This window comes from Anarhichas minor, unplaced genomic scaffold (genome assembly GCF_050575085.1).
Source record: "Anarhichas minor isolate MPS153535 unplaced genomic scaffold, ASM5057508v1 ptg000011l, whole genome shotgun sequence".
Classification (NCBI taxonomy): domain Eukaryota; kingdom Metazoa; phylum Chordata; class Actinopteri; order Perciformes; family Anarhichadidae; genus Anarhichas; species Anarhichas minor.
This window is the reverse complement of record NW_027466457.1, coordinates 805,522-820,164: the sequence shown is the minus strand read 5'-3', so window position 1 is coordinate 820,164 and position 14,643 is coordinate 805,522. Positions and strand designations below refer to the sequence as shown.

Here is a 14,643-nt window from a genome sequence, read left to right as displayed (position 1 = left end):
CTGGGGTCAAGGTGCGTGATGGGAAAAAGTAGAGTCTGTAACCATGGCAATGCAAACATGTGGGGGTTGGTGCTTCACAACTGTACAATACCATTTGCATTGTACAGTTGTGAAGCACCAACCCCCACATGGTGTCTGTCAGCTTCTCACATGAATGCCACCTGATTTAAGTGTGAGAAAGCTTCACGCTGCATAAGGTAACACACGGCGTTATCATTCCCTCTAATTCGACAGACCACTTATAAATTTCCTTTAAGAACTACTGGATACTGACTTTTTTGGGAGGTTGTCCCAATGATCACTTTACCTAATATCAAACTATGAGACTATGAGTCTACAGCCATGGTAGCAGCTACATTTAGTCAGAGTACCTTCTAAAATTGTCTTGATGATGGTGCTGTTAAAATCTATCTTCTATCTTGTAAATGTTGAGATATTTTACAGGATAAGTGAATACTTGGACCTGCTGGTGGCGCTATGATAAAAGTTAGGGGATCGCCAAATTGATTACATTCTTTAACACAGTACACAAGTTAATAAGTTGGCTGCTCATGTCTACTCGCCCACATAAAAGACCTTTTTGACTATTTGGCTTGTAATAGCAGGAAAAGCACAGGTGGAACAGATAACATTAAAAACAACTACATTACATTTAGGTGACTAATTCCAGGAATCTGGTATTGTGCATGCTGGCTCACTGGCTTGTCTTACTGGGACAATTGATGGAATTGAGCCATCTTAAACAACATTTGTTGTTTTTCACATTGTCTGCAGTGACTAATACATTTTTTTTATGGGTTCCAAATCAGCAGCCCTTGTACAACTGTTAAACATGACTAACATGCATTGTGTTTCTAAGCCTAAATCACATTTCCCTCTCTAAATGACAATGAAATGATGTGTCAATCCTAACAGGCAAACTAAACCGGGGGGGAAATGGCTAAAGTCAGCGAGTGAACACAGACAGATGGAAGAGAGTTGACGTGTGCCACAATGAAATGTTCTCTTTAAAGTCTCGTGATCATTGGTATTTAGAAGACGTCAATATCCTCGTATATTCTCAGTCATCTTTGCCACAGCTATGATTGTTGTGACAGCTATTTCTGGTTTCCCAGAGCTTTGATTTCCCTGCACCTCCCCTGGCATGGAGTGTTATTAAATGAACACGCAGCAGCAGCGGGTAAATGCAAATGTGGCAATTTGTGTAACTGTATTTCTGTTTCGATTGTTTTACATCTGTATAAAATGAGAGAGGCTAGAGGGAAGAAAGAAACAGCAGGTATTTGACAAGAAGATATATTGAATAGAATGACAACCAAATAGTTGCTGACATTTTATTTTTATGATTTACCATGATGATTGGATTCAACTCTACTTTCTCCTGATGACTTAATAGTATATGAATAACAACATTGACTATACAGTACTGACTTACACAATCCATAGGACAGCATTACAAAGAATGAAGGTCACAGGCTTGGAATTGAATGCTCATACACACAATGAGCTGTGGGTAAGTGGAGAGCAGGGCCGTCCTCCTTGGTTCGATCCCCGGCTCCGGCTCTGCTAGTCGCATGTCGATGTGTCCTTGAGCAAGACACTTAACCACAAAATTGCTCCTGTAGCCATGCCTACGGTGTATGAATGTGATAGCGTCTGAATTATAAGTCGCTTTGGATAAAAACGTCTACTGTAATGTAATGAATCTTTTCTAACTCCCACAGGGGCGAAAACACCTGACGCTCCTCTCAGCCTTCACATCTCTGTATACAATCCTTTATTGATCCCACGTGATCGTAAAGGGAGCTTTGCCCAACAAACCATGAGCCTGATGAAGAAATGTAGTGTAGCAAACACAATTTAAAAGTACAACAGTGCAATAATACACAATAAACAACGAAAGAGAAATGCAATAACGGACAGGCAGCTTAATGGCAAAAATAAAACAAAATGACACAATGCATTGTGACGCAATGTACAACTTGATTCATAGTTGTGTGTTCAGGGATTGTGGAGTAGCTATGGATCTTACAACTATAGCTGACGTGAGACCACACAAGTCGGGATAACACATGAATACTAAAGTCATTACTTAATAAAGTAAAACATGTTTCCTACCTGTACTGGCATGGCCCACAGGTTAGGACAGAGGAAGAAGAACCACATGAGCTGGTTGGTATCAATGGCGACCAGGTTACAGATCTGAGCAACAGTTAACTCGCCCACGGACATGTTGGAGGTGCACAGCCGCGTGATCTTGTTGTAGATTTTTGTCTGGGGAGAAGATAACCACATTCACATTCATGTGGACAAACAGTAGCACCTCAATAATCTGTTTTGGCAGTCATATGTTCCATGGAATATTTCCTGTACCTGTATGGCCCCGCGAATGTTGATGCCTGTTTCAATGGCCACATAGTAGGAGGCCTGGAGAAAGGTCCTCTGCAGGAGCAGGGCAAAGAAGAGCAGCACAGCCAGCACATATGCATTCTCTAGAAACTCCCTGGAGGATATGAAATAGATTCCCAGCAACTTTGTCTGGAAACACAGACAGGTAGAGAGAGGGGGAGAGAGACATATTGACCAGTTTAGACAGGCAGGGGCCTCAGCAAGGTCAATCACACAAGCCAATCTCTACAGTATTGGATTCAGCTCTGTCAGTGATGACTTTCAACTAATATTGTTCCTGCTAATCGCTTTAAAAGTCGAGGGTTACCATATCTATTTATAATGTATCGTTTCGATTTCCCAGCAGGCTAGAACATTGCATATGAAACTCCATCAAACTGAAATGAAGAGGAGCCGTCAGACTGTATCGCACAGCAGATATGTGTGGCTTGAGCTGGAAACCAAATAAGAGTCCGGCTCAGCTACCAGAGACGGATATGGTATCTCCTTCAAAGATAAATGAATTCTGCATCAGAGAGCATTCACTGAGGCGGAACTGCAAATTATTGATTAGAAATGTGGCTCCACTCCACATCCAATCATCCTCGACATTTATTCGCCTTCTTTCTCATCTCACTGCCAATAACACATTTCTGACCTATATAAGTCCCAGAAATGCTATCCTGCTACAGTCATTGGCTCTACGTCACTATTTCACAAACAAGCCTATTTTCAGTCTTCTCTCCACAATGGCACACAGTCGAGAGGATCTCCTTTGAGTGCATGGCAATTTTTCTAACCATTTCCAATTAACTTTTGATATTCGACTGGCTTGTTTTGGATGTCACTTTCAAACTAATAATTGAATTTGTTATCCTTACAGGGATGCCTGAGTGTAATTTAGGAAACCGAGACAGCTCCGCCAGCAATAGGTCTCATTAATATTTAATGAGAATTTAATTAATACAGGCCAGGTGGGAGGACATCATCAAACTATAACAGTGACCTTTAAGACGTAAAAGGAAGCCTTGTGATGTGTCCGTCTTGTCTGCTGACACACAAAAAAAACAGCAGCTGAAGAGAAACTTTAGACAAGCAGGTGAAACTGGTTTGTTTTTGCACAGAAAACAATAGAAAGTCTGACTGCCACATTTTGGTGAAAGAGAATGAAACAAAGATGAAACCGGGTTGTTGCATTTTCCGACAAACAAAAACTGATGCCATCAAATAATTTGTGCGATGCTATAATCGTGTAAAAATGCTGGGTTTGATTTGGCAGCACACACACAAAAAACGACATCTTACCTCTCTATCACACATGTGTTAAAATATTCTAAACTCAAAGTTAACTTATTAACTCTGGAGCTCATGACGGTATCCCACAGCCTTCTTCAGGGAATGGACCATATTATACATTTTATCACAAATCACAGGTTAGGTTACGTTACTACTGTGTGCATGGCAGTATGGTTGACACCTCACCGGCTGCTGAATGGTGCGGTTGTCCTTGCTGATGTGGTGAACGATGCCGGAGATGCAGAGAGGGCCGGCGAAGCCCAGCAAGTCGGCCAGGAAGCGGAATGTGATGCTGAGGATGAGAGGTCTGCCGAATGCTTTCCTCAAGGCGTGCCAGATCAACTTTGGGCCCTGGGGAGTTGTGCTCTGAGGCCTCTGAGGGATGATAAGAAGAAAAGGGGTCAGAGTAGGAAATATATCAGCATGCTGAGTGAATATGATTAGGGAAATTAACAGCATTTAGAGAATGTCATTGGCTAAAAACAATTTTGTCTATATTACTATAAAGGATTTGGATTATTAAAATCAAAATCACACATATAAATCATCATCTATCAGAACATTCATGTTGTTTCATTGGTCCAAATTGGTTTGTTATTTCTTTGCACCAAACAATATACACTCTGTGGAGTTGTACTGGCAGCACAAGAAGGGAAAAGGCAGCAAGGTTAGACAATGCAGCCTGCTAGAAAGTTATTGCTTGAACATAAAAGCTGACACCATTAATTCAAGAGTCGCTCCCCCACTGCAACAGAAACCTGGAAAATTAGGTCAAGTTCGGGGCTCATACTGCATGGTGCTGCTGCATCATGGGATGTGATGATTAGTGGTGATTTTCACAGTGGAGCTCAGCCGGTCATGTTTAACTGCTCTAATGATGGTAGAAAACCCTGACAGTGATGCAGAGGACGAGAATTAAACAGCAGGTCAAATTAGGCAGAGGGTTTTTTAACTACAAAAGAAAATACATCATCATTAAAAATCACTTTGAGAAATGAATAGATTTTTTAAAAGCATACTGGAAGAGCTACTGATCTTAATTAGTATAGATTCATAAGGTTTAAAATGTATACACCTCCCAACAAGACAACAGCTTGGTTCAGTTCGTTAGCAAGAAGAAAACATCTGGACTGTCACGGTGCAGTAAACACTCCCAGAACATTTTGTGTGTGTTTGTGTGCATTTCTGCGAGCTTGCCTTATTCATTCACCGAACTGTGAGAACAGACGTGACTGATAACATGTGTCTCTATCTTTCCATGTTTTTCATGAACCTCAGCCTTCACACGGAACCTGTGTCACTGTGCGCGTCACACACGCAAATAAACACCCACACATCCTTTCTTTCTACCTTGGGTTCAAAGAAGGAGGACGTTTCTTCTCACACATGCAGAGTGATTCCAGCTTCCCATGAAGCGCAGTGCTTTCACCCCCACAGGGGTCGAGATGTCGCCTCGTTCACAGTAGAATGGGAATGATCCGCCGCCTCCCCGGGCTCTCCTCTAAATGCCCCCCCCCCCACCTCTCCACTGGGATCTCTCAATCTATCTCATCCTTTGCTTCTACCGGAAGGAAAGGGGGTTGTGTTCACATCGGACGCATATGCAGCAGTGACGAATCTCTGTGACCTTCTAAACACTGGAAAACAATGACCTGGACAGGAGGCCCCTCACCTCTGACCACGGACACTTGCACAAAAAGTGAGAAAGAGAGAAAAATCGGAGGAAATGAAAACGTGTCAATGTTTTAATTCATAGGAGGAAGCGCTGTTTGATTTTCAAAATGCCAGCTATTATATTTTGGAACAGCACTCTTCATTTATAAGGTGTTTGCATATGAGGGCACACTCAGTGAACAAAACTTTGTTAAGCCTTTTTCAGTGTCTTGCATTGCATCATTTTTGTCGAAAGTGACTTAGATTTCGTTCCATGTCATCAAACCAGCAAATCCTTGTTGTTGTATTGAACAACATTCATCCATCTACCCACTCACTTTCTATACCAGCTTAAAGTCATAGGGTGCTCAAGTATTCCAGCATGCAACGGATGAGAGCCAACGGTACTCCGAAGACAAGAGTCTATCACACGTTACAGTTTCCAGTTTACTAAATCTGTATGTCTTATGACTGCAAGAGGAAACCCATACAGTTGCAAGGACAAGATAACAACTATTACACTGAAAAACCCTGAGCTGGTGTCTGATATTCTGTCTAATATTCTGTTCACCTTCGTTACATACATGGAGGACAAAAACATTAGAAACACCTCACAGTACAAAGTGAGATAAAACACCACCAAAAGCAGCAGACTTATAACAGGCAACTAAGTCAACACTTCTCTGACACAACACCAACAAAGATGTTTCACAAAAGCAGTGCTAAAGGTAGAAAGCGGAGGAACCACATTCAATTCTGTGATGTGGAAATATATTTTTCAAAATAAAAGACACCTTAACAGAACCATAGAAAGAATAAGCTTGAGTAATAAGCTTGTGCCTGTGTGCACGTTTAACGGCAGTGTGACATTTCAGTGTTTATACTATTAAGTAATCATCTCTGTGACGTCTGAATATAGTTTGATGGTCCCAGATCAGCCAGGGATGAGTCATCACAGGACAGAGATCAACGTCTTTAATGAGAACAGCTGTATAAAAAAAGAGAACACACGAAATCTTGTAGGATTCCCAGATCCCTCCATGCACATGTCAGGCTGACTAACAGACAGCAATTCAACATAACAAACACAAGATTTATTAAGACAGTGAACTAACAAATGTGCTCAAAGGGAAGTGAAGTGGGGCCATAAAGAGCCAAAAAAGCTGCACTCTAAGCTCTTACATAAATAATTACATCCGTATTCGTGACTGTGTGCGATCCAAGTTGATTCCTTGATGAATCAACACATTCAGAAAGAGATATCAGTTTTCTCCTATTTCGTGATCTGGTTTGCGGATTATGTTTGCTTGAAATAAGATAAGAACCCTTCAAATGCAGACACTTGCTGAGTTATTTGCGTATAAAAATCTTCAACATTTCGCTTCTGACAAAAGCAAGAAGTCGTGGGGAGCTCAACATCATCACTCACTGATTTCAGATTTCCTTCCCAACATATCATCTTCTGCTACTTTCAGTTACCATCTGCACCAGTGCTTGATACATCGGTGTTAATTTATTCAGCACCAATGACACAAGAAGTGATGCTTTTGATTTCCACCACATCAGTTTCAAGACCTCAGATCTAAAATCAAACACATCTCCCACAAAATGTCTGCAGAAAATGTACAATATTGGTAACTATTTCAGAAGAAATAGCGTCCCTCCAAACTCTTTGGAAATGCACATGGTAGAAAATGACACAGCATTAACTCATGTAACATTTACTCATGTGATACTCCAGCGGTCTATGGACCGAGTTGATTCCAGCACTAGGCGGCAATCCCATGTTTTCCACAAAGGAGTAAAGATTTACAACACTGAAGCATTCAGTCGGTGCACTAACCTTCTGGTCTTCGAAGGCCTTCCGTAGCTTTGTGTAGTTGGTGAGGGCTCTCATGGCGATGGGCAGTTTGCCGATGACTTTGAGGTCGATGGGTCGTCTGTGAGCGGCGGTAATGAAGGTGTTCATCCACCAGTAGGTGGCTTTGGACAACAGGTTGACGAAGGGTTGCAGGAAACGAACACCCAGGTCCTGGAGGTCCTCAGGGGGCTTCACATCTGTGGGGTCGGAGTAACACATGTAGCGCTGTGATAAAAAGGAGAGAAAGACAAGTTTGATTTATTATTGGACTATCGAGGGTGAATATAAAAACATGCAACTGCTGATTAGACATTGATTAGATTTCCTCAATACTCCATAAATTAGAGTTACAACACAAAAGATATGACAGTTTAAAACGCTCTTTTTCATCTGTTCTACTTTCACAACCATTTGGCTGAACTGAATAAAAGAAATAGAAAATAATAGAAGTGATGCAGTAAAATGTAGCCTCACAATGTAATATGAAATCAGTGAAACAGAGTCAAAGCATGTTTTTAAGCTTTATGGAAACTAGGTCAGTGACTGGAGGATGACATACAGAATATGTCCAGACACTGGTTACTATTTATAAACACAGACACAAACACAAATCACATTATGTCATTATACTGCAGGTTTCTTAATATTCTGTTTTCATGATGTTGTTTTATCAGTCAAGACAAGAATAATACTCACCAACTGTGTTTTTGCAAATTCATGTCTTGTTAGATATTAATTAGTTGAATTTGATTAAACAATCGGAAGGATTAGCAGTTTTTGGTGATGGAAGCCAATCAAACACGTTAAAATGTGATAATTGAAAAACACTTAGTCAGAAAAATGTAATCATAAAAATGTAAATGGAAAGCAAAAACATGTTTTTGACTGTACGATTTAATTCCTATAAAAGGGCTTGTTTAAAACATACTGCTAAATGCTGCTAAAACACGGCTATGATCCAGAAAAAGACAAATGGATAATGCTGAGTGTGTGCTTCCACAGACTGAGTGCAAAGCATGATGGGAGAATTCCTTTCTTTGCTGTTCACACCAGCGAGTCCGATCCAATAAGAGATCTGAGCTTAGTGCAGAGGTTAACAGACACAATCACACTCTAAATTGTCCAGAGGAAAATGTGTACACCCCGTTTGACATTTTCTTCCTTGTGTTCAAAAAGGGTTGGATGACTGAAAATGTCAAAAAGCGATGACCATGATCGACTTGTCGTGCAAGTCATAGAATACAGCCAGACAAATGATAAGTGAGTAACATGAAGCTCATGAACATAAAGATCCAGTTTCGTGTGGCACCAGACTGGAACACCTTTGAACCTCTTACTAGTCAGATGGCAGCGGCAACTTATTACCGGTTTCATAAAGCTGAAAGGATCTGGCCTTCAGGTATAATCTTGATTGTTTAATTTCTCCTTGCTTTGATGATCATTCTAGGTGTGTTTTATTTTTGCTGCGTTTTTTCATGAGAAGTTTGTGCTTTTGTTCCTCTAAAAACATTTTTAGCCATGCCAGCAGCACAGCTCTAGGAATGGCAATGTCCAGCCAGTCAGTTCACCACTTTGATTCAGACTGAAATATCTCAACAATTATTTGATGGATTACAGTGGAATTCTGTATAGACATTCATAGCCCCCACATGATGAAGCCAAATGACTTTAGTGATCCACTGACCTTTCATCCGGCACCACCATGAAGTTTAGTTTTTCAAAAGCAAACAGGCAGCATCATTGCATCTAAACTATTTGTATCCCGACCTAGACATCTTTACTGATCACTGACCACTGGAGCCATTTGGATTTCCGACTAAAAGGAGAAGTGAATGGAGCTAAAAATAGGCCACAATCCGCTGGCTACACACAACTTAACATACAAGACAACGCACACAGACTCACCCTTCCCATGATCACATTGATCTCCACAGCTAGTAGGAGTCCATACAGCAGCACCAGCAGTCCGGTGATGCAGAAGCGTAGCTGCCTGGGGCCGATGCCATGCTCAGTGTACTTGGCAAACTTGATAGTCTTCATGATGAAGGCCAGCACCCAGTAAATCAGCAGGGCTGAGGAGATTTAGCAGGGATCAGAAAAAGACAGCAAATTACTGGGCGAGCCAAAATGTATAAATAACCCGACTGCAAACATGCAGACAGGTCATATTAGAGCGGGAGTTTTGTTTTGTCAGTTTGTCTGAAAGTAGATTTGTTGGATTTGTAGAAAAAAGCAATATGTAGGTGTGCTTTGTCAAACTAGTCAATATGACTAGTCAAAAAATGTATATATATATATATATATTTATTTATGGCTCAATGTTTTCTACTTCTTTCTTTCCCCCTGCTCGTTTCCTCCTCTCGGCAAATGCCAACAGCTACACATCACCAATGTGTGTTTAAGATCAGCACCTTCCATCCACTAAATAGCAGGTTAGTCAATTGTCTTCACTCCATGAAGATCTTCGATCTTCGATAAGGGAGATTCATTTCTGTTCACGCAATGTTGAACCCAGCACTGCTCCACCACTTTCGTCAAGAGAATGACTGTGATATCGAGATTGAAAAGTCGAAGGTGGCTGATCGACTCGATGAGAGTGGCCAGTAAGGTATTGTGAGGTGAACACTGAAGGTAATGATGCATGAGGAGGAGAAGAACAGTCGAAGAGAAGCACTCAGAGTGATCATTGCAGGAGCAAAAGATGGGACCAAAAGTAATGGACTAAGGTGAAGGGTTATAGTGACATGAAATAAAGTTAATTGATTCATTTCAAATGGGTGACATCCTGATCAATGAAGAGATATATTACCTGTTGACAGCTGACCAAGAATACAGTGTATGTCTTACTGTATCTCTTTTTTAACATTAAAATAACTATGTTGTTGCTCTGGGGATATCTTATTATGGCGTATTAATTATCACAGGTCGTAAAGGGTCGCCATGATAATAACAACAAGAAAAAATATATTCTTGTTAGAAACACAGAAAAGTCCTATCTGAATGTAATGACCCATTCATCAGTAAATGGCTGCACTGAGTCAGTTTATAATGATATCATGTTGAAGAGCTCATGCAGTTTGAATCTGCTGTTGCTCTGACACTAAGAGGTAAATAACATGAAAAGGGTCAGTTTGATATTATTTGTGTGCCGAGGAAAGGTTTACTGTGCTGAGTAAACTTTTCCTCTGTAATTTAAGGCAGATGAGAAAGAAAGCAAAGGATAGCTGAATTTAAGAATACTTTACCTAATAGTAGTTTGGGGAAGTTGGAGGTCTCGATGTTATGATAGTAGATAATAGAGGTGATACCAGCCATGAAGGCCAGAGCTGCGGGCATGTACAAGTGAAGATGGGGGGATTCGCTGAACCTGCAAATGAAAACCAGATAGGAGGAAAAAGCTTAGAGTAAGCACAAAATGATTTTCACTAATATGAAAGGCTGTCAGCACAGCACAGGCGCAGAAAAGCCTGGTGAAGAGTTGAGCAGAGCTCCTCTCTTCACTTCACTAACTATCACTGTAGTTACCTGCCTCAAGTCTGCAGAACAACTGTTGCTGAGTTTGTGAGTTTGAGGTGAGTAAATTAGTAAATAATAATAATAATTGGAATAAGCATTGCTAAAAGCTAATAGTCACATCATCAGAGTCGGATGTTCATGACGAAGACATCACTTACACTTGCAAGTTAGATTAGTTATTTAGAAACATACCCATCGGAGACAATGCCCTCTGCAATCTCACAGACGAGGATGAAGAGCAGGACAAAGGTGAGGAGCCAGCGCAGGTTGTGACCAGGAAAGTGAAGCCAGGTGCTGTGGTGGATGTGGACCTTTGAACTCTGGCTGCCCCAGCCTCAAACACGACACAGCAAATAAAGTGTGTCACTTTAAATACACAGCCAGAGACAATAAAAGACACCAGCAGACAGTCTGTAAAATGTAAAGATAGATTAAAATGACAAAAGTTGTTTTTTCTTAGCCGTATATGTGCACTCAATAAAAGTCTTTATATAGTGCTTTCTACTCCCAGTGCCACCCTGAACATCATGAGCTGCATAACAAAGTGCTCTCATAGTAACAGCAAAGCTGAATGAAAAGTACACTAAAAGGAAATGTCTGCTGGGGGTAATGACAGCCTACCAGTTGAGTTTTCCGAGTTCAGGAAACTTGTATTATTATCACATTCAGTACATCATTCGATGCTTGGCACATAAGCCAGTTAGAGTTGCCAGATGGCTGCTGGTCTAAAACCCTAAAGTAAATTATTGTAGCTCATATTGTGTCTATACAGCTTCTTTGTCCTTAGTCCCTTAACTTAGCCAGATGTTTGTCTCAACTCAGACTATCATATAACAATAAGTCAGTCATCGAAGTGCAATTCATGTCATCAATGCGAGTCACTGCTGTCATAAAACACATCTCTGCTGACCAGATTATGTTAATGACTCCTCTGTTGTTGGCACCTTAGCTGTTGGACAGTTTATCTTGTTGAGAAGTGTTGGCACAAGCTAGCAATCACAAAAACAAACACGCACACACACAGCATTCCAGTGTTGTGCCTTACATCAGGGACATTTTCTAAGATATAAAACAAAATCTCCTGAAGTAATTAAGTTTTTGATTATAATTTACATGGACTTATTCGTATATGGCCAACAGCAGGTAATCAGGAATGTGGGTTGTTTAGGGTTGTTGGCTCGACAGTACAAAAAAGCTGAAACGATTAGACGACTAAGAGAAAAATAAATCATCAACTATTTTGATAATCAACTGTTTCAATGTTTTTTTAGAAAGAATGTCAAGGATTTGCTGGTTTCAGCTTCCGAAATGTGAAGATGGTTTTCTTAGTTTTATGTGATATTAAATTAAAAGTCTTTGGGTTTTGGACTGCTGGTCGGACAAAACAAAACCTTTGAATATCAGCTTTCTCTCGCTCTCTGAGGTATAATAATCCTCCTCTCTGAAGGCTGCTCTTATAGCGGTGTTGAGTTGCAATTATATCCACAGCATTCCCTTACTTTGGTAACTTTGATGTGACTGCAACTCATGAGCCAGCACTCTAAAGAGCAACACACTACAGTACATAAGTGCAGGGCAGAACGCATTCACGGGGGCAACCTCAACTGAATTTTTTTAAAAGAGCTCCACACAGGCAAAAAAAGACTAATAGTTTACAACCATGAGAGACAATGCTAACATGCTGATCGGACAAATTGAAATATTTAATTGATGACAGCATGAAAAGTAAAGGAATCCCCAAACTTGTTATAATTTAGGCAGATGAAAATATGAACGTTAAAAGACTACTAAAAAAAAAGAGTTCTAATAATGGTGATAGAAACGAAGTATCAGAGAATACCTTACTACAAAAGCATACAAACATGAAAATAAACACAAATTTAGAAATGTGGTAATATATGGAAGCATGTATGCATGCAGCACAAAGGCACATTGGGATGAACTGGGAGTGTAATGTGTCACTGAGGAAGACAATGTCTCTGAGTGTTAGATATAATCCGATAGGTTGCATATCCAGCGAACAACAGGAACGCAGAGCCAAACCAGTTGTATGAAGCGCCAATATTTTGTCCTGCTTAACAAAAAGGTGCACGTAGTGGACACAGACACACTGACATGAGAAGGACGACGATGAAGCCGGTGCATGTGTGACTGCGGCGCAGCAGAGCTCTTACACACCAATAAAGACACTAATAGAATGCTCAGGAGCAAAGGAGGTGTAACCTAATGCCAACATTGTGGCATCTGCTCCATCTGTACATTCATCAGGGGAGTCACATTTGCTTGCAGCTCAATAAAATGTCCTTACCTCCTTCTACCATAGAGAGACTTGCATTTCTGACCTTGGCTACGGGACAGCCAACACCCAGAGAGGGTGTTTTAATTCAGGGAATGAAAGTGTGTGAAAAGTGTTTCATTAGACTTTACACAAAAATAAGAACTTGATAGTTCACTAATCACATGTAAAAGTAAGCGAAGTGATATATGCAAGAACTGAGAGAGACATTTAGAGAGCATGTTGAAGCTCATCAATCTTTGTGTCATCTGTGTGTGTGTGTGTGTGTGTGTGTGTGTGTGTGTGTGTGTGTGTGTGTATGTGTTTGTGTGTGTGTGAGAGAGAGAGTCGGCTGGTTATGTGTGGTCTGCAGGGGGAAGTAATGTAAAAAAGCTGAGGATCTCACCTCCCAGCGACACTCACCGATGAAGAGGATGGGGAAGGTGATGAAGAGGAGGAAGACATGTGGCACCACATTGAGCGCATCCAGGAAACAGCCGTTATTCAGAACCCCTTTGTCCACGTTATAGGCCACCGAGTTATTCTCGTTCCCGCAGAACGCCAAGGACATGGTGGAACCGGGACTCTGCTGGGAACCGGCCCGAGGAGGAAGAAGAGGAGGAGGAGGGGAGGACCAGAGACAGTGGAGAGACAGAGATTTTAAATAGAGACTCTCAGAGCATGACGTATTTTCAAAGGGAACACTGTTGGCTTCTTCAGCAGATAATTCCCAAAGTGACCTCCTTCTTGAATGCAGCTCCCAAACACCGGCTCCGATGAAAGAGAGGAGACAGAAGGAGAGACGGAAGGAGGGAGATGAGGGTCAGAGGGAGTCACAGTCCAGTGCAGCAGCAGCAGCTCTCTCTCCTTTTCCGCAGACTAAGCTGCTTTCCTAGCCATGCTGGTAAGAAACATCTGTATCCCGTCTGCCTGCAGTCTTCAGACATCCTCTAAAACTGAAGCTTCTCTTGACGCTGCAAAGCTACACTACAATGCGTTCAGACACGCATACACACACAGAGGTGACATTCTGCAGTGCACCTGCTATTCTTGTCTCCATGCAAACCAGAGCTCAAAGTCGACCTTGGAAGACGAGAGCAGAGGGGGAAGACTGTGCAGGCGAGCTGGAGGACTGAGCTACAGAGCCACTGAAGGTAGGGGGGAGCCGTGAATGATGAAGAGAGAGAGAGAGAGAGAGGAGGGAGAGGAGCAAGGAGAGGGGTACAGCTGCTGAGTGAGCAGTCCAATCGTTGTACACGAGGTACGTGTGAAGCATGCGCAAGCGCTCTAATCTAAATCCCAACACCACGTTTTAAGCGGTTACATAACTGCCTCTCAGTCATTTATTACTTTAGTTCACATTATATCTTCAAGAGCACTAAACAAGAAAGGGCACAGCCGTGACTGAATAAATATGCCACATACAAAATAGAAACATAAAATATGAATGAATTCCTGGAACGGATGCAGAGATCTCGCTGCAGCCAATGGCAGCTGACCTGCTGAGAGGGCTCAGCAAAAAGCCACATGGGATCAGATTTTGATAATCCACTCTATCCACGGGGACAGACTAATGGACATTTCTTATTAGTTAAAGTGATTTATGTTTCCACGCCATGGTGACATTCACATAACAACAGGAAGATACGCTTGA

At 41.4% G+C, this 14,643-nt stretch overlaps 1 protein-coding gene across 2 annotated transcripts in view; it reads right to left on the bottom strand.

Annotated features, from left to right (window-relative positions):
* Positions 1–13,575, bottom strand: part of abcc8 (ATP-binding cassette, sub-family C (CFTR/MRP), member 8) — a 47,813-nt gene extending 34,238 nt beyond the window's left edge. For both annotated transcript variants that reach the window (XM_076089828.1, XM_076089829.1), the window contains exons 1-8: positions 13,413–13,575; positions 10,907–11,048; positions 10,444–10,565; positions 9,104–9,270; positions 7,181–7,423; positions 3,871–4,059; positions 2,374–2,538; positions 2,119–2,274 (exon numbers count right to left, since the gene is read on the bottom strand). In XM_076089828.1, the coding sequence (XP_075945943.1) occupies positions 2,119–2,274; positions 2,374–2,538; positions 3,871–4,059; positions 7,181–7,423; positions 9,104–9,270; positions 10,444–10,565; positions 10,907–11,048; positions 13,413–13,560 (1,332 nt within the window). In that variant the 5' untranslated portion in view covers positions 13,561–13,575. The remainder of the gene's footprint in view (positions 1–2,118; positions 2,275–2,373; positions 2,539–3,870; positions 4,060–7,180; positions 7,424–9,103; positions 9,271–10,443; positions 10,566–10,906; positions 11,049–13,412) is intronic.
* Positions 13,576–14,643: the final 1,068 nt, after the last annotated feature.